Source organism: Acinonyx jubatus, chromosome D2 (genome assembly GCF_027475565.1).
Source record: "Acinonyx jubatus isolate Ajub_Pintada_27869175 chromosome D2, VMU_Ajub_asm_v1.0, whole genome shotgun sequence".
Taxonomy (NCBI): Eukaryota; Metazoa; Chordata; class Mammalia; order Carnivora; family Felidae; genus Acinonyx; species Acinonyx jubatus.
The window spans coordinates 31,699,056-31,725,570 of NC_069393.1; the positions used below are offsets into that span (position 1 = coordinate 31,699,056).

Sequence of the window (26,515 nt, forward strand, 5' to 3'; positions counted from 1 at the left end):
CACTTCCACAGGTTATGAAGAGTCATCCTTGTGAGACGAGCTCTTCTCTCTGTCTGCCAGACGACTTGCCGAAGGTCATGGTTAGCAAGTTCTAGGGCTAGACAGAGTTGAGAGTGTCAAGAGATTGGGAACAGTACAAATGTCCCAAAATAGGGAAATGGTTAAATTCATCACGTACATCCATGTCATGGAACACCATGCCACTATTAAAGTCAGGTCTTCAAATAATTTCAATGATGCGGGGAAAGGTTCATAATAAGTTAATGGAAAATGCAGGACATAGGGTTTGGTCTCCACTCTGTGGTATAGATGTGTTTATTGGCATATATACAAATATACTGCGTGGATATTTGCAACAAGACCAAAAATCCTTCTAAGTTGATCTCGGTTCTTCCCTCACATCAGGCCCCCCTCTCCTGCCCCCCCCCCCCGGGGCCTCACACATGACAGTGAATAAGGGAAGCATGCTGACCGTCAGTCTGTAGGCTGCGACCGCATCTGTGAATGTCATTCTTGTGAAAAATGACGCCAAGGGGAAGAGTAATCAGAACATCGCCAGTGGGTGGTGTTTATAAAGTTTTTATTTTCTGTTTTCTTAAAAATAACATTTGATTTCCTTTATGCATGTGTGGGGTGTACTTGTTTCCTTAGGCTGAGTAATAGGCAGATAGAGACAACACGAGGCGGGGTCCCCAAGTGGAGGGGGTGCTGGGGGTGAGGGGCTGGGGACACAGGGGAAAGGGAGAGGGTGGGGTGACTCACGGGACGCTTGAGTGCCCATCAATGCACACACACGGTCTAACACTTTGTTTTTCGATTTTTTTAAGACATCTAAAATTACTGAAAGATACGATTTCAGCACTTAAATATACAGACGGAAATCCAAGCACTTGAACACAATTCTTAACTCTAAGCTCAGTTATTGCACATAACACAATTTAAGTAGGCTTCAGGCTATAAAGCAGTTTGCTCTGCTTGGGACTTCCTCGGGATGTCTCCCGTCTCTTTTTGTGCCCTCAGTGTCTCTTCCCTGTGCCCCTCCCCCCCCCCCCCCCCCCCCCCGCCAGCCCACAGCCTCACAATGGTGCTGGGTGCCAGTACATTAGCCATTCGTCTTCCCCAAGGGCTGAGGTGAGGCTTTGGTGAAATGGAAGGTTCCGGCGCGGGTCCCATGGACTCCACCCACTCAGAGGTGAAGCTGGAAGCAGACAGAGCTCATGAAAGGTACGGGGGTGGCCACTGACACCAGGGGGACAGCGTGGGGAAGGAAGTGTGACCACTGACCACATGTTGGTCACAGCACCAGCAGGACAATCGGGGGCAGTCATGATGCCCCATGGTGCCCTCATCAACTTCACCTTCCTCTTCCTCCTTCCTGAGCTTGGACGCCATGCCTCCTTCCCCATCACCCTGAACCCTCTGAGTGGTCTCTCAAGGCACATTTGTTCTCTCCAACTCCAACTCCCCCATTTTAGGTGTTCCTATCTCTCCCAGCGCCCACGGGTGAGGACGCCTGGGGTGGCCAAGGGCAGCTCCAGGGCCAGGCAAGAAACTGCTCTTAAATTTTGACTGAGCTCTTTTCAACAGAGCCCTAACGCCACTGCCCGCCTAACCCAGGGGAGAGAGGATATCCCAGTAGAAGGACATGGGAGGGGCCGGTAGCAGGCAGCTCGGTCAAGGGCATGAATCCGAGGAGCCAAGGAAGGGCCACCTTGCAACCTTGTTCACGAGAAGACCTACAGCTTGTGTGATAAGTCACTTGGAGGCTGTCGACCCACTGGGAACAAGCTGCTTTGTCTAGCTTTGGGGGGCCTCAGTCTCAGAGAGTGGGGTGAAAAGCAGTGTGGGGGCTTCAGAGACAGGGCAAGGCGGGACCCCTGAGTCCCACCAGGGTCTAGTTCAGCGCCTTTTGCTTTCTTTCTACAACATATTTACAAGGTCATAAGAAACGTGCACAATCAGAAGACCCAGAGACAGAGAGAGCATGTGCCCCGAGGAGGGGAGGGCAACAGTGAGACAGGGGTGCCCCTTCCTCCCCACCCGTCCCCACCCGGGAACGCCCCAGCCTCCTCAACAGCCACTCCCAGCAACAGTTCTGGAAGCCTCAGCTGGGGCAGAGGGAAGAGACAGACAGACTCCATACCTAGCGAGAGCTCTGGGAAGCTTCAAGTAGCTCCGAGCGAGAGAGGGGTGGCCTGCTCAGAGGGCAGAGGGCAGTTCCCTGAACTGAGCCGGGGCCAGAGGGAGAAGGTGGGAGGACAGGGAGGGGGCTAGGGAGACGGGATGGGGATGCGGGGCGGGGGTGGGGGTGGGGGCTGGCTCTGGAACAGCGTGACACCTTCACGACCAGAATCGTGCTGCTGTGCTGTGGAATGAGAAGCGGGGTTCATGGGGCTAACTGCAGTTTCACTATTTTCCCCAAGAGAAAACTTGGAAGATGTCGATTCCGGGGTGCAGTAAAAGGGGCAGACTAGGTGAGGTTCTTCCATGAGGTCCGACAGACACAGCAGATGCTGCAGAAGCTGGCAGGCACAGGCTGGAGCCTTGCCCAGGGAGCCATGCTGGGGGGACACCACACCTGCTGCCCGCCCAGCACACAGGCACCTCTCCTCACCTCCCAGGCCCCCAGGGACGGCCCCTAGACTCTCGTTCGTACACACACACACACACACACACACACACACACTATGCTCACTGCGCACAGAAGGGCATGAGAGGCCCAGATCCAGGTTGGAAATTCTTCAACAAAGGTGTTAAGGAATTTGCTTCAACAGGGAGAACGGGACAGATTAGAACAAAACATGGTTTCATCATGCCATGGGGCATGGTTTCATCCATCCAGGCTCCCACCTGATACGGAGATTTGGGGGGACAGGGAGGCATGGCTTCAGATTCTGGTTGCCCCAGTCCTATCCCCTCTGACTTCACAACCTCTGAACACTTCAGAGCTCGGAGAAGCCCCTCCACTAGAGCAGCCTCAGGGGACCCTCAGAATGGTCAGAGGGTAACCCCTGGTGCTGGGAGGAGAGGGGATGGAAATGGGCCTGGCGCCTCTGTCTTAAGGAGAGATAGAGAAAAGTCATGGCAAGTGGAACTTTTCTCTGCTTCTCCTTCCCCAGGTCTCAGGAACGACCTTTCCACTGGCCTGGATGGGAGAGGAGCATTTATTAAGGGGGCAGAGAGGAGGTGGGTGCACACCTGGCCAAGACCCGGCCTCTTCACCTGCTGCCTGATCCTCAGGCTCCCGGAGTGGACCGGGGGCACAACGCCAGGCGGAACCCACCTGTGTAACCACTGCCCACTGCCTCCAAGGGAGCAGCCCAGACCAGGCCCCCACCTGAGGCCCATGGAGAGGGGCCCAGCTGCTCCAGGGTTTGGCTCTCAGAGCTACCCTGCCTCCACTTTTCAGAGCTCCTGCCAGATCTGCAAAGGCAGACTCACCCTGGGCCCCTTTTCCTTCCTCCTCACTCTGCTCCCCGCCCAGCAGCTTGGCGAGGCCACCCCCTGCCCCTGCCTCTCCGCCTCAGCCACCCTCGGTCACTCAGGCTTGGATTAGGAGAGGAGAGTTTCTCCAGGGCCAGGGAACCCGGTGAAGAGAAAGGGCTCACTGTAGCAGGTGGCCCAGCCCACGTCATCTGAGGGTGGAGGGAGTGTCACAGCCAAACTGGCCCAACCTTAGGAGGACTTCAGACAGCAGACAGCTCCCCGCCCTCCCTCCCCTCTGCAGTGGGGACCCCTAAAAAGCAGGGAGGGAGAGGGCAGGCAAGGGTAGGAGAAGGCAGGGCTGGTTGAGCCAAGATTAGCAATCAAGACAAGGAACCCCAGGTAGGGCAACCCAAGGGTGTCAGGACGGGCCCGAATGGGGCTTGGGACGCGGCAGGAAGCATCTCATTTCATCGATTTTGACCTTGTGGTATACGTGTGTGGATGTGTATTTAAAACCAACAGTAAATGGAAAGAAAACAGCTACAAGGAGGTCTTTGGAGCAGCGGGGACCAAGGACACGTTTGTCAGCGCATGCTACACGCACACACACACACATTCACACGTCCTGGCCATACGTGCCACACGCGTGCCATGCACACTCACACACCCAGTCCTCCCCGTTGGAGCCAGGGTCCTTCCACTGTATTTTCTGGATCCATTCATCAGCCGCCCGCTTCTGTCCAGGTCTCTGCTGGCCCGTCTCCCCCGGCCGTCGGCACCCTGGCCTGCCACGGCTCTACCAGATGTAGCCTCCATCGTCCGCCTCGCCCGCCTCGCCCTCCTCCTCCTCGGCTTCCTCGCCTGCTTCCTCTGTCTCCTTCTCCTCCTCGTCCTCCCAGCCGACACCACTCCCAAAGTCCCCTGAGAAGCTCAGGATCTCGTCTGTGAAGTGAATGAGCCGAGGGGCAGGTCAGGACCCCGCCGGCCAGCCCTCCTCCCTGCTGGCGGGCGCCCCACAAGCCCTCCCAGGTGCAGGTCAGAGGGTCCCATGCTGCCGCCCGGCCCTTACCGCAGGCGGGGGTGCCGTGGACGCGCGTGCCTGGCAGCTCCTGGCCCAGCTGGTCCGCACACCAGCATTCACCACTGCTCTGGTCACACTGCGTCTTCTCGTAGTAGCCGTCCTCATCACAGCTCGGGATGAAGACTCCTGAAGGTGACAGGGCCCGGCAGGGTCAGAGCAGACGCGCTGGGGTGTGAGCTCTTTGGAGAGGTGGCCCTGGAGCCCTGGGCGTGAGCAGCAAGGGTCCAGACCCCACCAGAGCCCAGCCGCCCCAGGTACCAGCCACCCGACAAGGCCGGACGTCCAGGGCGGGACGCCCAGCATTTCTTCTGGCTCGACTCACGGGGGCCGAGAAAATCCGCCTCCCTGATGTCACAGTGCTCAACACCTCCTATATCCTGCAACAGCTCCTCTAGCCTGGCTGTCCTCTCCGGCAGTGCCCAGGCTTCTCCCCTCAGCCTCAGGGCCCACCCATTTTCCCTCAGGCTCTAGAAGTGCGCCTCCTCTGTCCACTCAACAGACTTCTTCTGAGAGCACCGACCCAGACAGAGACTCTGCCCTTTGGGGGATGCGGGTGAGACCCACGTAGAAATGACAATTCCAGGCACCACAGGATGGGCACCTGGAGGCCCAGCGAGCACACTCGGGGAACACAGACCAGAGAGGGGTGCTGCCAGCAGGAAAGAGCGTGGCTTCCTGGAGGAAGTAGCACTAACACCCATCCCCAAATGCCACTAGGCTCTCGGTCAACAAGGCTTCGTGGGGTGGTTCCAGCACTTGGTCCCATGGGCACTGATGCCATGGGCCCAATTAACTATGGGGCCCCAAGGGATCTGCCCCTTGGCCCTCTGTCCCCTCAGCCACCACCATCCGCCCGTGGGGGCGCCTTTCTCACTGTTTCCCAAGATCCTTGAGCTTTTCCCCACCCTGGGCTGGCTCATTCTCATCCCTCAGGTCTTCCTTTGAAGACCGGCTCCCCACAGAGGTCTTTGCAGATCCCCAGGCTAATTTCTACCCACTGTGCTCTCCCTTGGCACCATACTTCTGCAAGCTACAGTCGGTAGTGCTATCTTTTTGGTGTGTCAATTGTGTGTTGTTTTCCCAAGTAACCTGTGTGCTTTATGAGGCCAGGGACCAAGTCTGTTTTGCCCGTCACCTGGGCCAGGTCTACTGCCGTCTCTCTAGGGCTGGCGCCTAAGTATTTGCTGCCTACGTGAACACCTGCTATGGACAGGGCTCATCTGAGTTTTGCACATACCCCTGCTGAAATGAATTGAACCTTCTGTATCCCACCCTCCAGCTCCAGAATGTATGGACACAAAATTAGTGCTTAAAACACACTTATTGAGGGGCTGGTTGGGAGACCCTGTCCCACCACGAGGATAAGAACAGGAAGGGAGTTCCCTTTCCTGTCTTCCTAGGCCAGGGCCTCCTCTGGGCTCAATGTCTTCCATAATGCCCAGGAGCCGGAGTCCCTGCACCTCAGGGGGTCCCTGGGGTGGCCCTCCCCTGCCTCCTTCTCTGAGCCCAGCTGAACCCCCTCACCTGGCTTCTTCCTGGAAGCTTCCTGGATCTGGATGCGCTCCAGCTCCTCCAGGCAGGGAGGCTCTGTGGGGAGAAAAGCAGCCTCTGCTGGGGGCCATCCCATGGTGCTCATGGGACTCACGAGAGGCCCCCAAGGCTTAGAAGCCCAGGCAGGAGACTCTACAAGATGAAAATACCCAGGCTTTGATTTGGGGAAGACCCACAGTGGTAGTGGAATGCACTGATCCCTCTAAGGTCCTGAAAACTGGCAAAGGGGCTCTTCAGTATAAAAAAAAAAGCATGGAGACTCCAACTGGGGGAGGCCATTCCCTGGCTGTGGCATGGGCCATGGTGCCCCAAGAGGCCCGGGGTTCTCTGAGGATGCTAGGAACTCATGGGATCAGGGTGCAGGATTCAGAAGAGGAGGTGGAAGGCACAGATTCCCCAAGGGGAAAGGCCCAAGGTTAAACAGAAGCCTGATAATAACAGCAGCCAAATCTAACTTGCCTGTGACATTGAGAAGTCCCTAGCCCTTCCCAACTAGAGGCCTGGCTGGTTGTAAAATGAGATCATTCTCTGCCTCCTACCCAAGGAGGCTGCTGTATAGGACCGACAGAGTGAGTTTCCCAGGCCTGGAAGGTGAATGTGCTGGGGCAAGGCAAAGAGCAGGAAGACTGGGCAGCAGGGCCACTAAAAGTGATCGAGGCACTTCACTCTGGCAGATGGATTTGTGATTTACACGGTGCTCTGCACGCAGATTTTCTCCATTCACCCTCACAACAGTCTCCTAGATCTGATGAAGAAACTGAATTTGGAAAGATTCAGTGACTGGCCCAGAGTCCCAAACCGGCCTATGGTGGAGCCCTAGTGGAAGGCTTGGCCTCAGGCCATGGATGCTGAACTCCCACCAACCAGGCAGAACACCAGAGGCAGAGCACCAGGGCCTTCCCTACCTCCGGGCCAGCAGGTCAGCCAACCCGTTGGAACCTCAGTTTCCCCATTGGTGATGGTTGCCACTTGGCCTTGGTGACCTCTAAGTACATGTCCAGCTCTGGTTCCGAATATATAAACCTAGCAAATGATGTCCTATCTCTAAGGCTGATGGTCACCTACACGATCACAGATTGGGAGCAAATAATGTGAGACACTCTCAGAAGTGGAACCACTAAAGAAGCCAATATGGCTTCAGCTTTAGGACCCATCAGTTCCCTCCAAGGCCCCGAGGAGGCTTGGAAATTTGACATTTGTAGTTTTTACTTTCCCAAAGGGCATGTGCTCCAGGACCCACAAAATCTGGATCACCGAGGAGCTTGACAAGGAATGGAGTTAAAGCATTGGTTTCCCGGGCTCTGACAGACATGGCACTGGAGGGAGCAGGAGGCAGGTGAGCTGGAAGGGGGGCAGGGGGCCGGGGCCAGCGAGGCGCCACACTCACTCTCCCTCCAGAAGCAGAAGCACCACTCAGCGGTGGAGACACGGCCGTCCTTGTAGGTGTCGCAGGAATTGAAGAAGGGACGGATGCAGACCTCGTACTTGTCCAGGTTGATGGCCGCCAGCTCTGTCTGGTCCAGGAAGAGGTCTGCACTGGTGTCCAGCTTGGAGAACATCCAGCCAATGGAATCCTTGCAGCTGGCCCCCAGGCTCTTGTCGAGCCCTGGGGAGAAGGCCACGGTTAGGTCACGCTCAAGGTAAGCCATTTCATCCATCTGTCCACCCATCCCTTCTCCATCTATTCAGGGGAAGGGTCAGGGCAGCTCAGATTGTAACCGTGGGAGTGAGACACTCAAGAACGGCCGAAGGTCAGTCCCCCTGCCTCTACACAGGACTATACCTGAGCTATTCAAAACCCTGTTTGGGGAGCCCTTCAGGGAAGAGAATTTCCCGCCTTCCCGTGGCTACCCATTTCAGGGTTTGAGATCCTTCCACACTCGTCGAGAAGTTCTTCCTATTCGCTAACCTGAACCCCTCCTGCCAAGTTGCAGCCTACCTCCCCTTGTTCCAGGGTTAGGCCCTTTTTGAGGCTCAGGGTCTGGCAGGAGGTAGCACAAGGCAGGCTGGCTCAGTGCACCCCTGCCTCCCCATTGCCCTCCCCCCTCCCAGGCACAGCAAGAAGCTTCTGTACTACCGGCCAGGCTGGCCCCGCTGCTGGCAGAGCCATTTTGCTTGGCGTTCTCATGAAGGAGCTGGAACCAGTCCCGCAGCCGGTCCCCCAGGTCAGCCAGGTCTTGACCTGTGCAGGTCTCTGTAGTCGGTAGGAGGGGGAGAAACGGGCAGGGGTGAAGGTGGGGGCGAAGCACAGCACGATCTCACTTTGGGATGCTGCCCGACAGGCCAGAGGCTGCGCAGTGGTCAAGGGGGAAGGGGAGAAATCACCCCTCATCTTCCTCCCCCCGCAGTCCCTGGCACTGAGAACACACAGCACCTGCTCCCTATACCTGAGCCCCAAGCGCCCCAGCCCCGCAGGTCCCTGTTTTTGCCACTTCTCCCTTCCTGCTCTGGCCATCCCTGAGCCCTGAAGGAGACGTCCCAGGAGACGCTGGCAGTGAGGCCTCCCCCAGCCTGGCTGTGGCCCAGCACTCTTCATTACCTGGCTTGCCATCGGTGGTGGACGGGGAGGTCTGCTCTGTGGGGCAGGGGCAGGGGCCCTCGCATCTCACCGTCAGCTGCTTGCTGCTCAGGCAGGCCTGCTGCTCCAGCTTACACTGCACGGGAAGAAAGGTCAGGCTGCGTGATGGCGGGGCTCACCCGTGGGTCCTTGTAGCTGGGGGTCCTTCCAGCCTACCAGGCAGCCACAGCTGCCTTCCCCATTTTTGACAGGAGGGACAGTCCCCACGAATAGCCTGGAGGGCTAGCCCTGCTGGTCCCTCTGGGAAGCCACAGGTCCACAGTGGGAGGGGGCTGAAGGCCCTGGAAGGGGCCTCCCAGGGATTCAAAGGCTCCCATGAACCCTGGTCTGCACTAGCTTAATCTCTCTGCACAGTTATCTTTCCCAGGACACCAGTCTCCCCGTACCCCCAACCCCATCCCCTCACACCCCTCTATTTAGCTGCCCGTTGCCACTGCCTCCTTGCCTTCTGGCCTATCTTCCTTCTCACCACAGTCCCTTAGTCCCTGGGGAACTGACTGCTGGCCCCTCCCTCAATGGCCTTTGCACAGTTACCTCTGGGGGGCTTTGCTCAGCTCTGGACAAAAGCTGCCAGCTATCTGCTAACACCTGCTAATTCCCCCGGCCTTTACTAAAAACCCTCTGCCACAGCTGTTTGCTGAAGCCAGCCTCGGAGAGGGTCGCATCCACTCCTGGCCCTGAAAGTGTTTTCCTTTGTCGTGTCTGGCTTATCCCCGTGAGATGATGGCTACTAAGAAGCGGTCATAGTGTTTTAGATTCTCTCCCAGCTCCGCGAGGGAGGAATTCTGTCTCTCGTGCTCAGCAGAGAACATGGAAGCTCAGAGAGGCCCAGTAATGTGTCCAAGGCCGTGGGGCTGGGATGCAAGCCTGACGTCCTGATGATCTCTCCCTCCTTACTATTTACCGCCATGACCCTCAGACCATAGCTTCCTGCCCAAATCTTGCTCTGTCCTTGGGCTGTGCAACAGCACTCTTGTCCTCCACCCCCTCCCTCTGTCAGCTCACTGGGATCCTTTGTATCCCTCCCGTCTCCTCAGTGTACCTTCTGCCCTCAGCCTCTGGCTTATTCTCTCTCTCTTCCTTCTCCTCTCCCGGCGGCCTCACCCCTCCCCAGCTTCAATCAGCACCCATAGCGCGTGACTCTTAAATCTGCATCTCACCCCAAAAGGGTTCCTAAGCCCAAGAACCCAACCCTGGCCGACAGTGCCCTCCAAAAACCAAGCAACTACCACCTCCTGGTCCCTAGCAGAAGCAGTCACAGCAAGCACCTGCATTTCTATGGTACTTTAAAGTTTATAAGATGCTTTCACAAAGGTCTCATTTAACCCACATAGAAATCCTGTAAGGTAGGGATCCATTCCCCACCCCCCCAACCGTCGCCACTCCCTCCCACATGGTTGTCTCATGGAGGATTATTTCCTCCTGCCCCAGAGTGCCTGGTGCTTGCTAGTGAACACCATGCCCTCCAGGTGGGAATATGCCTGTGGAAAGATCCATCCGTCACCCCTGACGACTGGATGACACATCTCCTTCGTTCCAGAGCCCTGGGTACTTTCTTGAGGACCTCACCTCACTTACTCTGACTTGCAGTTACTTGACCACCTATGTCCTCCAAGCCCCACTGCCTACCTGCATCTGCCTAAGGCCAGGGGCAGGGTCTGGCTGGGACTCTCAGGCAGCCCTAGCCCAGGGCTCAGGTGACCCTTCTATGGTCAGCCACGCTTAATGCACCGACCAAGCACTTCCGGCTCTGTTTCAGCACCGGGAGCCCCACAGGAGGCCCTGGTCGAGTCGTCCTCTCTGCTCCCTGTGGCTTCAGGTGTAACCCCCCACCCCCACACCCACACCCGGGGCCTGGGGTCCTCACCACTGAGCTGTAAGTGTGGCCGTCAGAGCCGCAGACGGAGGCGAGCGGGGCCATGTGACAGGGCTTACAGATGGTGTCTTTGTTTCCAGGGAGCTTCAGGGCAGGTTGCTTGATCCTACAGGAGGACAGGGGTGGGGAAGGCACAGGGATGGAGGCAAAAATGAGAGAGGGACACGCAAAGGGAAGGTTCGAGAGACCAGTTCTAACAAGAAGCTAGCCCTTGCAATCTGTAGCACATGTGGCCTCCTCCCTGCCCCGGCCCACCCTCCCCGTCACCCCCAGCTAGACCCTCCTCCAGCTTATAAGGGTGGAGCCAACCGGGCAGGGGACAGACCCCCGGCTTCCCCTTTCCTGTGGTCACTGAGTCCAACAGGGCCTTCAGGCAGCAACCCCAGGGCCGACTGCAAGATTTATCAGAGGTTGCAAACTGATGGCCCACAGGCCACGTCTAGCCCATAGATTTGTTTTGTTTGGCCACGAAGGGTTCTGTCTTTGAGTTATTCACCAACATTTACAAACTCTTCTATGAAAGAGTTCACATAGAAACCGGGATTCCTGGAGAAAGGGGAGGGAAATGGGACCTTTTCCAGGGGTCTTGGATCCTGGCAGGTGTTGTCCTTGGGACAGAGCTAATACCTTTCCCTCCTCTGCAAGCCTCAGAAGCTACAACCGTAAATATTTCATTAAGTCATTGCATGTCAGAGCTGGAAGGAATCTTAAGCCATCTGGACCAACCTACTTGTCTTATGGATGTGGACACTGAGTCCCAGAGAAGAGACATGACTTTCCCTGAGTCCCACACTGCTTGGTGATTGATCTCATACAGTGTGGTGGTTTTAAAATATGTCCACAGGTTATTTGACACTCTCCCTTCAAAAGATGGAGTCTAATTCCCTTCCCCTAGAGACTCACTCCTGATAAAGAGAAGTAGCAGAAGTAACAATGCATGATTTCTGAGACTAGATCATAAGTGACATTGTGGCTTCCTCCTTGTTCTCTCTCTCTTTTACATGCCTCACTTAGGGAAGCTGGCTGCCACGTTGTGAGAACATTCAAGCATCCTTATGGAGAGGTCCGTATGACTAGAACCAATAGGCACGCGAGCAAGCTTGGAAGTGGATCCTCCAGCCCCAATCCAGCCTTCAGATGATGCAGCCCCAGCCAGCATCTTGACTGTACCTCATGACAGACCCTGAGCCAGAACCACGCAACAGAACCATTTTTAGATTCTTGACCCTAAGAAACCATGTGAGATAATACATTTGTTGTCTTAAGCACTAGGTTTTGGGGAAGTTTGTTTTGCAGCAATAGATAACTTACCACATAGGAGACAATCAGGCAAGCCCTTGCTATTTAAGCAATGCCCCAAGAACCGCCACCTCCCCAAGCCCCTCACCTGTGCTCCAGCTTCTTGCGGCTGATGCACATGGCCCGCTGGTAGCCCTGGGCAATGCACACCTTGTGACGGCTGCACTTGACCTTCTGGCAGGGGTCCTTGGTGGTGTCTAGGGCTGCAAGGACACAGGGCCAGAATATAGGTCACCTAGAAATCAATGCCAGAAAGCCCAGGGACCCCAGCCCCACTTCTGAGCTGGGAAGCTCCTCTCTCCAGTAGTCCTGATAACCAGAGCTCCTCAGCTCAACTGCCATCAGGGCCTGGATGCCACAGAACCCGCAAGGCCATGGTCGGGATGTGCCCTCTTATCTTCAGGAGTATCAGTCATATTCCCTCACCTGGGAGGGGCACATTACCTTCATCTCCTTGCTGATTGTCCTCCCAGCTCTTGATGTAGTCATCCTAAGGAAGGACACAGGGGTAAGGAAGAAGGGAAGGGCTAAGATTTACATCCTAGAGGCAAGGCTCAACTCCAGGGCCAAGAGGGAAGAGGGCTGGGACACTGCTCCCCCAAGCTAATTGCTGTCACCCCAGGGGCTGCCCAGACCCGGGCCCTGCTAGCTGCCTCTCCCAGAATTGTATCCCCCCAAACCCATTTCCAGAATCCCTCCGGCCTCTCCCTTATATTCTTTACCCCTCCATCCCATGCTGGGTGGTGCAGGGAGAGGGTGCAGAGGGAAAGGAGAGGAGGGTGGGGTGCAGGGCTGCAGAGAGACCACAGAGAGACCCTGGGGGGTACTTACCTCTACCTCCTGGGGATCCGGAAGCAGCAGCAGCAGATCACGGGAAATGGAGCAGGAGGAGAGAAGGGGAGATGGGGATTTTAGTGTGATGCCCACCCTTAGACCATGTGGTCTCAGTGCGCTCAGGCCTCATCATGTGACCGTGGGTGCTGGGCAATGGTCTTTGATTACCATACAGTTCTCTAAGCTCTATGGCCTTCAATTGGAGGACAGTATTCCTATGTCTTCACTACAGGGAGCTTAAGGCCTGGGCCCACTCAGGGCTGGCTTTAGGACCACTAGAGGTGAGGCTTTGAAAGGGCAAGGCCCCATCGCTCCATTGCTCTGGCCTGACCATCAGACAGATGTCTAAGGGACCCATAGTGCCCAGGACCAGTGATTCTCACAACTGTGCCCTAAGTGTCCCAGAAATGCCACTCTCTCCCTCAGCCAGGGTCTTTCCCTTGGTAGTCCCCTCCCCTGCCACCAGCCACCATGTGAGTGGGGCAAGAGGGAGGGCCTCTCTTCCACTGCACAGAGACTGTTTTCACTCAAGTTCTGACTTTCCTGTAGTGTTTAGATGGTGCACTGAGAGAAAGGGGGGCTGTGGTCCTTCCTGATGTCAATGTTTTCCTTGGTTACCCTGGTCCAGCTGCAAATCCTCAGATTCCAGGGTCCTGAAAAAGCCCTCTGACGTCATCTGGCCAAGCCCTCTCTATTTGCAGGAGAGGTTGGACGGCCCAGAGACAGGACATGACCCATTCCGGATCCCATTGTCTTAGAACCCAGGTCTCCTGCACCCAGCACAGACCTCTCTTTTGGCTACAGCACACAGTCTCCAAGACCTAAGGCACAGGGAGATAGCCCCTCACTCTGCTCCAGCCTCCAGGGCCTCCCTGGGCCCACGGATCCTACTGTGGCCAAGGCAGAGCAGCTCCCACCCGGCCTAAGCTCACTGGCACAAAATCCCCACCTCCTTTCGGTTTCCCCACTAGCCCCTGTGGGGCAGAGGCAGCTGCTGAAACCAGCAAACAGCTCCCAAGGCGCTCCTGGTGGAAGCTCCGGCAGGCAGGTGGGGAGACGGCTTCTTGGGACCGCAGGCTGGCAACATCACGGAGCCAGCTGCTGGCCTCCTCTGGATGGGGCTCTGGAGCTGGGGGGCGAAGGGGCATGAGAAGCCACGTGCAGCCGCACCCTTCATCCTGAGTCCCATCCACCCAAAGATCAGAGCTGTGCAGGGATGGAAGACAGAGGCCACGCTGCGGGGTGGGGGTGCGGGTGGGGAGGGGCCAGACCCTTGGCAGGCCTGGAGAAGAGGGCATGGGGTTCCCGCACTAGAGGGCAGCTACATGGAGGCAGCAACAAGCACCCACAAGTGCTTTGAAAGCCCCAGGGCTTTGAGGCCACTGACTCTGGAAGCTGCCAAGCATCAGGGCACCGGGCAGGGGCGAGGGCCCTTACCGACATGGCGTCCTGGGCGAAGGCCAGGAAGGGGCCAGGGCCAAGTGTATGCCTGTGTATGTGCTTCTGCACACGCATGTGCATTCACGAGGGCCCTGGGTGCACGCGTGCGCACTCGCAGGCACACATTTGTAGCGTGTGTATGTGCTGGTGTGCAGGTCCCGTCTGTGAGCATGTGTTCGCAGGCACACACGTGTAGGTAACAGCGCATGCTGGGTGTGCAAGGAAACAAGGACACTTCGAGGCAGCTCACCCAATGCCAGATGGTTTTTATCCAGAAACGAGGTTAACAAAGCCCACTTCTGTGAGCAGCCCCCAGTTTTCCCACTTGGGTGCCAAGGCCCTCCCTCGGGCTTGGCCCTCCTGCCTCTTCCACACAGACAGAGAAGGGGAGACGGGGCTGGGAGCAAGGGGAGGGAGAGAGACCAGCAGATCTCTCCCCACCAGGGCCTGGCTGTGCTAGCTCTGTGCTACCTGTATTGCCTTCATGGGTGTTTCTGTGCATTTTTGTCCATCTCCTCTGTACCCTTCTCTCTCTCCGTACCCTTCACTCTGCCTGTTCCTGCCCGCCGCCCATGTCTAAGCAGCCTTCGCTCCCAGGAGAGTGGGAGCCGCCAGCCAGAGAGGGGGATGAGAAAGAGAGAGGGCCCCAGGGTCACACAGTCCCCATACTCCCCTTAGCAGCACACCCTGGGCAAGCACCTTGACCTTTAGGAGCCCAGCACCCATCTCCTGGGACCACTCAGAGATTAAAGATGGTGTCTGAGGGGCGCTCGGTGTCCAGAAAGCACTCAACTAATAAAAGCTGTTATAGCAGAACAAGAGACCAAGGACTCTGGGCAGAGGAGCAGAAAAGGAGCAGGGAGAGGTCCCATGAGGAGCCCCTGCAAGTGAGGAGACAGAGCTCTCCCCCCCCAGCCCCCAGGGACTGCAGAGACCAGTGGAGTATGAGGAGAATCACCCTGGGGCATCCCTTGGGGAAGGGTGATGGAGTCCTGTGGGTGGCACAGGGGCAGAGCCCAGGGATATACTCAGGGGACCCTGAGGTTGGGTGTGGGCTGGCACAATCTATACGCTGAAAAGGAGGTGTTTGTTGGTAAGTGTGAATAATGCCTTTCAGTGCAATGGTGTCTATTTATGGCACCCAAGTGGGCTTATTAGCAGTTGTGACAAATGACCTCATAAAGGCACTAGGGTCGTCTCAGGAAACAGGGGGCCTGGTGCTGTCCCGGCTTTGCTGCTGCTCTATCATGTCCTCCCCTGAGAAACAAGGATTCCGAAGAGCCCCTGCCCAGTGCTCTGGAGCGAGCGCCAGGCCAGAGGGAAGGTGGGTCCTGGGCTGAGATCCACATTTCTGGGCAAAGGAAGAGCACATCTATTTTACCCGGTTGATTTCAGCAGCCGTGACCACCCCTGCGCCCAGCGGTGCTCAGCACAGAGCAGGCCTGTGGAAGAACTTTTGGAATGTACAAGTGCACCACGACTTGTATTTCATGGTGCTTTCAAATTACGTCCTCTCCAAATAGTTTCATGTAACTGTCTTCCTTCTACCCTCACGATCCTGGGAAACCGGCAGGACCAATAGGATCAACCCCATTAAAAAGGAGGAAACTGAGGCCCAGGGAGGCAGGGCAGCCAGCCAAGGGCCAGAAGACAGAGGAACAGCCGAGTCAGGACCCCTCGGACGACCCGACGTGCGTAGGCGAGGCCTCGCTCACTGAGAGAGGAACAGTCTTGCACTGAGAAGGGGGTGCAGAAGAGGTAGGGAGGCCTTTGGGCTCGGAGACTGCTCTAAGCTTGGCTCCCTGAGCATCCTCGGGGTTAAGGGTCCTCCTCTGTGCCATGTGGGTCTCAGCAATGGCTGCGCATCAGAACCACCTTCCGAACATGTTAAAATGCCCGTATGGGTGGGCTGGCTCTGGTAGAGCCCTCACTGGTGCTGAGCAGCTCTCCAAGGTAGGGTCCTTCCAGCTCTGCACGTTGGGTCTAATGCTGTCCTCATCTCCTCTGGCGTTGTCGCCCGTAACGTAGGGCCTCGGGGAGGAAAAAGAGCAGCTACTCCCTCCCTCTGAAGGCGCCACACACAAAGCAGATGCTCAGTGCGCCAGGCACAGGCTGACTCACGGGAACCCGGGCTCTCCGCCTTCTCGCGTGGCGTGCACATCACGGCACCCTCGCCAAGTTTACAAGAGCAAGGCAAAGGCCACGCTTATCATCTGCACATCCTGTCCACCCCACCCGCTGTCTCCAGCCTGCCTTCCACCCCACCATGCCCCTGTCCCACTTGCCAACCCCAGCCTCAGTCGCTGCCACGTCCCCGGCGGGTCTCCCACTGTTTGTCCTCGACACAGCCACAGCAACAGGGGTCCTTCCAGACACAATTCTGACCACATCTCTCCCTCCTTAAAACTCTTCACTGAATATATACTTCGTTCTCATTTTGAAAAAAAATCCTAAAGGTTAGTAGGTAAAAAGGATTCGTAGCAAAACGTTAACACGGTTTGCTCTGGGGGATAGGAATACAAAGGATTTTGGCATCTTTCTGCTTTTTTCCAAGTTTCCAAAATTTCTACAATGTGAACATGTTTTACTTTTTTTTTTCTTTTTCACTTAAAAACATTAAAAACAATGTTTATTTATTTTTGAGACAGAGAGAGACAGGGCATGAGCGGGGAAGGGGCAGAGGGAGGGAGATACAGAATCTGAAACAGGCTCCAGGCTCTGAGCTGTCAGCACAGAGCCCGACGCGGGGCTCGAACCCACGAACCATGAGATCATGACCTGAGCTGAAGTCAGACGCTCGACCGACTGAGCCACCCGGGCGCCCCGAAACATTTTTTTTAAGTAGGCTTCACACCCAGTTTGGGGCTTAAACTCATGACCCTGAGATTAAGACCTAAGCTGAGATCAAGAGATGGAATGCCTTGGGGCACCTGGGTGGCTCAGTTGGATAAGCGTCTGACTTCAGCTCAGGTCATGATTTGAGCCCCGTGTCAGGCTTTGTGCTGACAGCTCAGAGCCTGAAGCCTGCTTCAGATTCTGTGTCTCCCTTTCTCTCTCTCTCTCTTTCTCTGCTCCTCTCTCTTAAAAATAAATAAACATTTAAAAGTTTTTTTAATAAAAAAAGAGATGGAATGCTTAACTGACTTTGCCACCCAAGTGCCCCCCACTTTTTTCTTTTTAATTTAATTTTTTTTTTAATTTTTTACGTAAGCTCTATGCCCAGTGTGGAGCTTGAACTCACAATCCCGAAATCAAGAGTCACATGTTCAACCAACTGAGCCAGCCAGGCACCCCAGTGAACATGTTTTACTTTCTAATGAAGGGAAAAAACTACAATAAATACTGTGTTTAAAAATCCTCACCGTTCCCGGTCACCTACAGAAGAAAGCCTTCTCTCGATCTGTTCCTGGCTACGCCAGCCCCATGTCCTTTCAGCCGATGCGTCAGCATGGCCCGACCTCGGCATAGCCTCCTTCCCCAAGTGGGATGTGTGTTTGCATCCGCCCCCAGGATTTCTATTCTTCTTTCAAAGCCCGACTCGGCCACCATCTTCCCTAACCTGGCCCCATAGCTAGTTTTCCTTCGGGCCAACTGCAGCTGGTACAGTTACACCAAGGGATGCCCTTGCTTCTGCCTTATTTAGATGGCCAGTTCCTTGAGGGCAGACACCTTATAAAAGTCATCTGTCTATGCCCAGCACCTAGCACATAGTAAAGATACTGCTAATAACAGCTAATATCTTTTCAGCAATTACCACTTGGCAGGCATTGTGCTAAGCACCTTATATCATCGGCTCAGGTACTTACTCGTTACAACAACCCTGAGAGAAAATTACTATTATTATCCCTGTTTCTAGACGATAAAATCGAGGCTTGGAGAGGTTAAGTGACTTACGCAGGATCCCATATCAATTGCACAGCAGGGTACTGGCACCCCTCCCACCACCCCCCGGAACTGGGATTCCAGAATCCATGCCCCTAACCAGGACTCCATACCGCTCCATAAACCCATAAACTTTAGCAGGTGAGAAAAGTCCCAGGCCAGGCCCAATCCCAGCTCATGGATGGTTCCTCCCACCACACCAGCTCCGCTTCAACCCCTAGACGGGGAGTCCTGTAGCCAGAGGAGGGGCTGGCAAGGGTGGGGAGAGACACCTGGACCCAGTCTTCTTCAGGCGCTTCCCACAAACCCCTTCATGAGCCCCCGGTTCTGCTGGTTTGGAGCTAACCCATCTCCTGCTTTGATCTCGGCGGCTCAGCTCGGTTGCCATGGAGACAGGGCCCACTGTGCCAAGCTGGGGGAGAGCTGGTGGTATGTGCGTGCGCAGGCCTAGCCGGGCTTAGGGGGCGCATGCTGGGTGTTTCCAAGCGCTGTTTACTTCCTGTCATTTTAATTAGCACCCAAATCACCCGCTCACTTCACAGCTTGAATTAACCCAATCTCTCCCAGCCTCTCCATCTGGTGAGGGAGACGGGACACAACAGTGAATGTAGCAGAAGAAGAGCAGCCCCCGGGGCCCCGATGTATTGGGCTAAAAAGCACCTGGGCAAATCTCCACCTGTCTCTTTGCATCAGAGGGTGATGGGGAGCCTGACGCGCCCCCCCCCCCCCCAACGTGGAATCAGGGCACTGGGCTCCCGCCTGGCCTTGCCTCTGACTGCCAGCAAGACAGCCTGCTGGAATACTGCCCTCCCCGTAGCCCACCTCTGTGTCCGTAAAATGGGCAGGCTCCCTTGCCTTCCACCCTGAGCTGCAGGGGGACCCAGTGCAACGTCTCAGAGGACTTCAGAAACTGCGGAGCCTGCACTTTCAAAAGCCACGAAACAGGACCACTGAAGCCAGGGTTCCAGTGGGAGTGGAGGGGGGCAGAGGCGCTTTTGGGTCTCACGGTCACAGGGGGGGCCTCAAATATAGACTTTGGATATTGTCACCAAACGAGGCAGAGGCACAGAGGCACACGAACAGGACAGAAAGATGTTCATCGTGAGACTTTAAACACAGCACAACTTCTGTAACCTTGTTAGGGCATTTCTTCATTTTTTAATAGATCAAGAACCTCTAAAAATGTAAGTGGGCCAGGCCCCTCTCAACCTCCAAAAGGCCCGGTGCCCAGCACTATTTTTGCCTCATTCCTCAGGCAAGGGAGCCTCCGATGAAGCCCAGTCCCCAGGAGAAGGCCCGGGGAGGGGGGGCACTTGTGGCTGGGGCCTCCTCCCACCGCCCCCCACCCCTACAAACAGCCAGAGGAGCGCTGAGTGAGGGACCCAGAAAGGAGTGAGGAGGGGCCCAGTGCGGGCCATCTAGGCTCCTTCTCAGCCGAATACCGACTCCTGCGTCACATACCCAGGCAGGAGGCATCTTGAGGGGGCAGTGCCTGCCCTGTGGAGGCTGTGAAAACAGGAGCAGTCATTAAATATTTGTTCCTCTCTCAGAGGGAGTGGCAGGGGCTACGTATTCGGCCTGAGCAAACAGAAGGAGACAGGCATCTGTGAGACTCTCGGCCTCCACCCCTTCTCCCCTTGGAGGAATTTCCTTGCAGGGCCAAAATGTGCTTATCACTCCCAGCATGCCAAGGGCTCCACCTGGCCGCAGGTATGCAAGCACCCCTGCCCGCACTCCACGGGCTTGACCTCTCCACTGCTCTGGGCATCACAGCCACACCCCCGCCCTTGGGTTTCTGGTTCTAGGCGGCAGCCCCAGGGGTCCATAAAGGGCAGAGAGGACAGGGGCAGGGTGCAAGGGAGAGGGGGTTGGTAATTCTATTCTGAGCTGCCTCAAGACCTCGATTTCCCTTCTGGAACGTGAGTGGAGACAGGATTTACTCCCCGAGGAAACACAGGCATGGTGTGAGGAAAGAACACGGGGCTGAGAGGGGAGAAGGGTTCTCAGGTGCCTGCACCTCTCTGGGTCTGCGTCTCCATCTGTAAAATGTGGGAGCTTGTGCTTTAGAGCCACTGAGGCTCCATGGTCCTGATCCCCCAGCTCTTCCAAGCTGAGAGCTCTGAGAATAGAGGGGAAAGAGCCTGAAGTTCAGACTCCTACAAGGGAACAAGGGAGCAGGGGAAGAGCCAGAGGGTGTCCTTCAGGTAGAGGTAAGACACTGGCCAGGCCTGGCTTATCCTTCTAGCTGAGTGAAGCCTTGACATCTTTTCTGATGTCAGGGAAGAGAGCTGGGGGGGCAGGAGGCCCTGCCGAGGGGAACCTGTGCCCTGCCTGCGAGAGTCCTGTGCTTAGCTGCTCCCGGGTCTGACAGGTGGATGGACTGCTCTGGAGGCATACTGAGGATGGGGAGGAGGCTGAAAGGGAGAGGCTGGCATCAGCCAGGTCCAGGCCCACAGACACAGGGGCTGAAGGACAATCTTCCTTCAAGGCATCATGCACTCCCTTCTCCTCCAAATGAATCATTGGAGAGTCAGGGTGCCAGGGTTCTAGTTGGACTGCCTCAACCTTCCAGGGTCCAGAAAGAGGAAGAGAGCTCCCCAGATAAGCAACATGGCTCAGCCCAGAGCCCCAACACCCACCATGCTGCTACCCAGAGAGGACGGTGAGGAGGGTGGCTCACAGGACGAGTTAGCTGAGATCCTTTCTGGCACATTCCACAATGCATACATCTACACTGAGCACCTACTGTGTGCACAGCCCCCCGGAGGACAGGGGGGTAAGGTGTGCAAGTAGTCTGTCCCCAGATGCTGCCCTCAGGAGTTTAACCGTGAGAGGAACGTGATAAACACACATTAAAAAGGCTGGCGGGAGGACTTTTGAGATACAAGCCCACAGTGGAGGTGATATCGCGAGGCAGTGCCAACATGTGCCAAATGAATTTATGACCAATAAATACCGTGGGAAGCCTGAGGAAGGGGCTATACCCACAAATGAACTCTGGCTGAGCCCTTAGGAGCTAAGAGGCTGTCGCATGTCAAGAACCACAGCACCCCACAGCCTGTAGGTGGGCCTAGGTCTGCCCACCAAGGTGAGGTACAGCGGTGTATCCAGGCCTAGGCCTAGGCATACAGTTTCCCTGTTTACAGCCCAAAGAAGACCCATGTTATACCTGCAGGGAAACATACACAGGGGCGTAGGACTACCTCCTGGTATTTGCCCCAAGATATCATTAAGGCCCCATTTCTCAGGTTTCTCTGTCTCTGGCTAATGCAAACCCTACCCTGCTCTGGTCACAGATACTTCCTCTGGAGCAAAGAGAAAATCCCTTGCCTCAACCCAAAGACTGTGCTGCCCAGCTATGGGAGAGGCAGAGGGAGGTGGGTGGGGTACGTCTTCGGGTGAAGGGGCTGTTGACTGACTCTGGTGCCACCCTCCTAGAGTCAAAGAATGATAAGAGCTCTGTAGATGCTTCTGTTAGCCAGCCCATTAAACCAATGGGAAAATCAAGGGCTAGAAACGGGAAGGAGCTCTCGCAAGGTCACAAAGCTAGTTCTGTCCTCCCATGAGGAAGACAGGCTGAGTGTTCTCCCTGGGCCCTTGGGGCAGGATAGCACTCTTCTGCTCCTCTAGACAGACTTCTGACCTTCTGGAGAATGGGAGGGGGTGGTGTTGATCTTCCACCCTCTTTAGCCTCCCTGGAAGATGAGAGGACCATACGACAGCCTCTCCAGGCAAAGAGTGCTCTTCTCTCCCTCTCTTCCCAAGGCTTGGAGCCCCGCCGGGTGTTCAAGTGCCCCTCACCATGCTGACGCGGCTCTGGGAGATGCCAGCCCCTCCAGTTGGGAGAGGATTCAAAATCAGAATGCGGAAGGAGGCCAGGAAAGGACCTACCCTCCCATCCCCAAATCCCAATTATGGAATCCATTCTGACCCAGTTTGGGGTTCTTCTCACACACCCACACTTATTCACAAACACCTGTGCAGCTCATTCCCACACTTGCATCGATTTAGGTGTATGGAGTGGGGAGAGGGGAGGGGTGGTGATAAGGGAGCCCCTTTGTGGCTAAAACCTGTTACTGGCTTACTTGGTGGTCATAAAACTGTGAGAATCATGAGTAACCAGCAGGCATGACTTCCCCGAGCCAGCTCCCAGGATCAGGTGAAGCCCCCGGCACAGGGTTGGTGCTCAGATCTGCAGCGAACGAGTGAGTGAGTGAGCATACATCAAAGTCTTTCTCATGGGGACGGGGGGCACAGAAATGATGCTCCATCTGGCAGTTTTCAACGGGGCTGGAGAGTGCCTGAAACAGGTGCCCTGCCGCCCTCTGATAAGATGCCTCCATGCTTACACATTCGTGTTAGCCTCCCAGCCTGAACCAAAGCTCAGAGAGGGGAAGGGACGGACCTGGCATCATTTGGCCAGCCAGTGGCAGCGTCAGAACCTGAACCCGGGCTTTCCAACTCCCAGGCCAGAGCTCTCTTAGCATACTGCACTCCTGCCTCTCCTGGATAGAGAGCGGCCTTTCGGGTCTCACTGGGTCATGGGGTGGGGAGCAGGCTGGTGGCAGCCTACTGAAGACACTGAGGGCTTTGCCCCCCTCTTCCTAGGAGGAGCGGCTCCAGCCCAGGGCAACCTTGAAGGCTCACAGGGCACAAACTAGGGGAGACTTCTTTCTTCCCATTTTTCACTAAGCGTTAGGCCTAGAGTTTCCCTAAAAGCAGATTTTAATCAGATGACCTGGATTCAAATCCCAGCTCTACCACTTACCAGCTATTCAACCCCTGGGTAAGTTACATTCCTTAACATTCCTTAACTTCTCGGGGGGGGGGGGGGGGGGGGGGGCGTTTCTTCAACCATAGAATGGGTGCATCACAAAGAAATGATAAATAGCTCACGGGTTGTTGAGGGCCACGAGAGGCAATGCAGATCAAGTGTTTACTGCAGGGACTGGCAGATGTAAGCACTCACCACAGTCGGTGATTCAAGGTATGTTAGTTAACTGCATGCCTCCTGGGGGCCGAGCACTGTGCTAGACGCCCATAAATATCATTAAAGTTTAATGGAGGTGGAGTACAAAGTAGAGAAGAGCCAAGAAGAAAAAGAACACTCAGTGCTGCCCAGCCAGGCTCTTGGAGCCCGCCGGGAAGAATGCTGTGTAATGGGCCTGCCTCCTCTCACGTGTCCATCTCTATCTATGAGGCCTTGGATGCTCTATTCCGAGACCTGTAGTCAAATCCCACCCAGTTCTGCAGGGAGGGAATCTGGAGATAATAGCACTGGGGAGCAAGCCTCTGAAAAGCCCAGGCCTGCCTAGGGTAGAGCACAGCTAGATCCCAACCTCCTCCTCTCCTCTGGCATGACGTTCTCTCCTCCCTGGCAGCAAGGCACTGGGCATTAGAGGAAATCTACCCAAGCACAGGATGCGAGAGCCCTGCACCCACTGGAGGCGAGGATTACTCTGCTGGTAAATCCTGCCTCCCTATAATCCTAGCGCTCAGAGAAAGAATGCGAAACTGAACTCCCTTTTAACCAGCTCAGGCCAATTCTATGTTGCAGCAACTGCCCACGCTTTCTTCCTCTTCTTCATCCTCCTGACCTCTTCCATGTGATTCCCTGAGTCTTCTCCCCTCAGTTCAGTCAACAGCATTTAATGAGACCTGTCCCTCACCTTCCGTACTGACTCCTCCATCCTATTCCCCAACAACATTCCACTCCTCCCGCTTGCTTCCCTTCTACTGAGGGAAAACGGGGGGGGGGGGGGGGGGGCTGCGCCATTTTGTGGTTATGAACTAGGTTCTGGTTCGACCTGGCGATGCCAGGATCCTTTGAGGATCCAAGGGGCATATTTTCAGGAAAGCTGGCCTGATGAAAGGTATATAAAGCCCTATGTTACTGTGAACAACTAGAGGGCCTTCAGGCTTTAGAGTATGAAGCGGGACCTCTACTAACAGAGGAGGGATGAGAAGAGTCTATAGTGGTGGCACAGTCCCTGTGGAAGGTCTGAGCACTGCACAACTCCAGGGGGCGCCATTCATACTGTGGCACCTCTAGAGTTGTGCAATGCAGTGGCTCTGAGCTAGCAGCCTCCTGCCCTTCTGCAGAAGCTGCCAGTGGAACTCCAGAGCCAGACCCTCCTGCCTAGCTTTCTTTGTCCTCCTCTCCCTGATCCTGTCTTCCCAAAGCCAAGGCTACCTTAAAAGGTGTTTTAGAGGACACTATAAAAGCCTGAGGCCACCCAAATTAATACATGCCCTAAAGCTTTCCATGGACCCTATGGGGTCAGGTCCTGCAGAATTTCAAATCTGCTGCCTTTCCTGTGATAAGCATTGGAGGAAGGAGGAAGTGATTGGCACCAGTACAGGGAGACAGGTGGGCAGCCTTGTGTCAGGGGGCCAAGCAGTCAGTCATTTATCCTCACCTACAGAGTTGGCTATTGGAAGCAGGTGGAGGAAGAGAGATGGGGAGGCATCTTTATTTTTACACCTTTACTGTTCTGATTAAGCATTTCTTTTCCCTCTGACCTTCACCAGTCTCACTTTGGAAGATCAAACAGCCAGCGAGTCAGAGGGAGGCCTGGACCGGTGAAACGTGGATTTGGGATGGACCAGCCTGCGGCCGCCCCCTCGCTGCTGCTGCTGCCACCGTGGGGCTGCTTCCCAGGCAGCGGCAGGCCGTTGCAGCTAATCTGTGCTGGGCCTGCAGGGGCCTCGGAAAAGGCCTCGCTGAGGGTCCTGCCTCCCTTGGCTGGATCAGCCGTAGGAGGGGCAAACTGCCTGCTCTGGGGCCCTGGCCACTCTGCCCCAGCACCTGGCTGAATGCGATTCTTTCTGATGAATTACAACCTACCCGAGACTTTGAAGAGAAACTGGCACTTCTCTCACCATAACAAAAAAAATCCTTATCTCTGCCTCTTTCCATCATTTGGCTGGAGATCATATGAAGCATGTGTGTTTTAAACACATTTCTAAGGAACTTCTGGACACGCACAATTTAAGAGAAGATGAGAAAGGTCACCGGTGTGGTCAGTGTTGTACCAGGTGGGTCTGATGAGGGAATGTGGCAAATGAAAAGCAAGAACTGGGGTCATATTAGAGGCATCTGAGAGCACTAGGTGGCCAGGACCAGCGTTCTCCTCTGGTGCATCTGCATCCGGGCCCATCCTCCACCTCACACCCCGACCCCCCTTCTCTGGGTCCCAGCCACGCCCTCTGCTCTCCGCCCCCGCCCCCCTCTCCCCAACTTCCCCCTTCTGGGAACGCAGCCTCTGGTTTCCCCTCCGATCTACAGGTGCCCGTAAACAAAGTGCTGCAGCAACGCCAGCGCCAGCGAGTCCGCAGCCGCCTCCCCAACCCCCACCAGGCTAAGTTCGGCCCAAGGTTAAGCCAGGGTTCGGGCAGGCGTCCGCGAAGAGACCCCAGACCCAGCTCTTGCGCCCTCCCCTCTGGTTTTTCAAGGCCACCGGGCTCCGCAGTCTTCCCTCTGGATGGGAGCCGCTACCTACTCTGGGCCCGGCTCCCCCACGAAAGGTTGGTCCTGGAAAACCAGCCTCCATGAGTTCGCGCCACCCTGCATGGGGACCCCAGACCTGGCTCTGGTGGCCACCCAAAGGTGGGCTCGGCTGTTTTCGACTGCTGTCACCCGCCCCCAGTCATGGACACGCCTTTCACCATGTCGCCTAATGAGGATTGCTAGGACCCCCCCCCGCCCCCCCACCCCAACTCAAAGCCCCAACCAAGGGCTCTCTCCCCTCTGTCCTCCCTCCCCCAAAGCCCAAGGTGGGAACAGAGGGCACTCGCACAAGATGATGCTACCTTCCCGGCCGCACCCAGACCTGCCCCTTCTGCAGTGCCCCGTATGTGGAGCCTGCAGCATCCACCCGGCTGGGGGCAGGCCTGGGGGCCTCCTTTTTTTTGCCACCAAAAAAAAAAAAAAAAAAAGGGGAGCTGGTCGGGGGTTCAGCCGCAGCCGGGGCCCCCACCCTCCCGTCCTGCACCCCCATTGCATCCCGCGCCCCTCTCCGCGCCCGGCCTGCAGTGGAGACAGCGTCTGGAGCGCGCGCCCCTGGAGCAACTCCTTGCCCAGGACTCGCCCTGGGTGGTTGTGGGGCTTGGGGTCCTGGGCCCGGGGGCCTCGGGGAGGGGGCGCCGAGCCGTCCCGGCGACGGCCGGAGGGAGCCGGGTGGGTGCACGTTGTTTACTCTCGGTGCGGTCAGCCGCCCGGGCTGCGGAGCGGGTCGCTGCGACGTGCAGCCGCCGCTCCGGCGCCCAGGGCTCTGCTCCGAGCCTTCCTTCCCAGACCCGCGCCCCCGGCCCTCGCGGCCCTGCAGACTCACGTCTCGGAAGCGGTTCCAGTGCTTGATCTTGCCGCTGTACTGCGAGATGGACGACAGCCATTGCTCGTCCTCCATGAAATTGCCGGGGGTCTCGCCCTCCTTGAGCCCTTTGGCGTCGCCTTCCGCCAGGGCGGCCGCGGCGAGGAGCAGCAGCGGCAGCACCAGCCGCCCGCAGCCCGGGGCGCGCATCGTGGTCAGGGTCGGACCTCGGGGGG

At 56.2% G+C, this 26,515-nt stretch overlaps 1 protein-coding gene across 1 annotated transcript; it reads right to left on the reverse strand.

The window, feature by feature from the left end:
* Positions 1-563: 563 nt before the first annotated feature.
* Positions 564-26,496, reverse strand: SPOCK2 (SPARC (osteonectin), cwcv and kazal like domains proteoglycan 2). The gene is made up of 11 exons (XM_027062227.2): positions 26,301-26,496; positions 12,643-12,651; positions 12,256-12,301; positions 11,900-12,014; positions 10,504-10,618; positions 8,598-8,712; positions 8,136-8,252; positions 7,446-7,664; positions 6,032-6,094; positions 4,496-4,633; positions 564-4,368 (listed from the first exon to the last, which is right to left on the reverse strand). Exons 1-11 carry the CDS (start codon positions 26,487-26,489, stop codon positions 4,223-4,225), a joined length of 1,272 nt encoding a protein of 423 aa, XP_026918028.1. The 5' UTR covers positions 26,490-26,496; the 3' UTR covers positions 564-4,222.
* Positions 26,497-26,515: the final 19 nt, after the last annotated feature.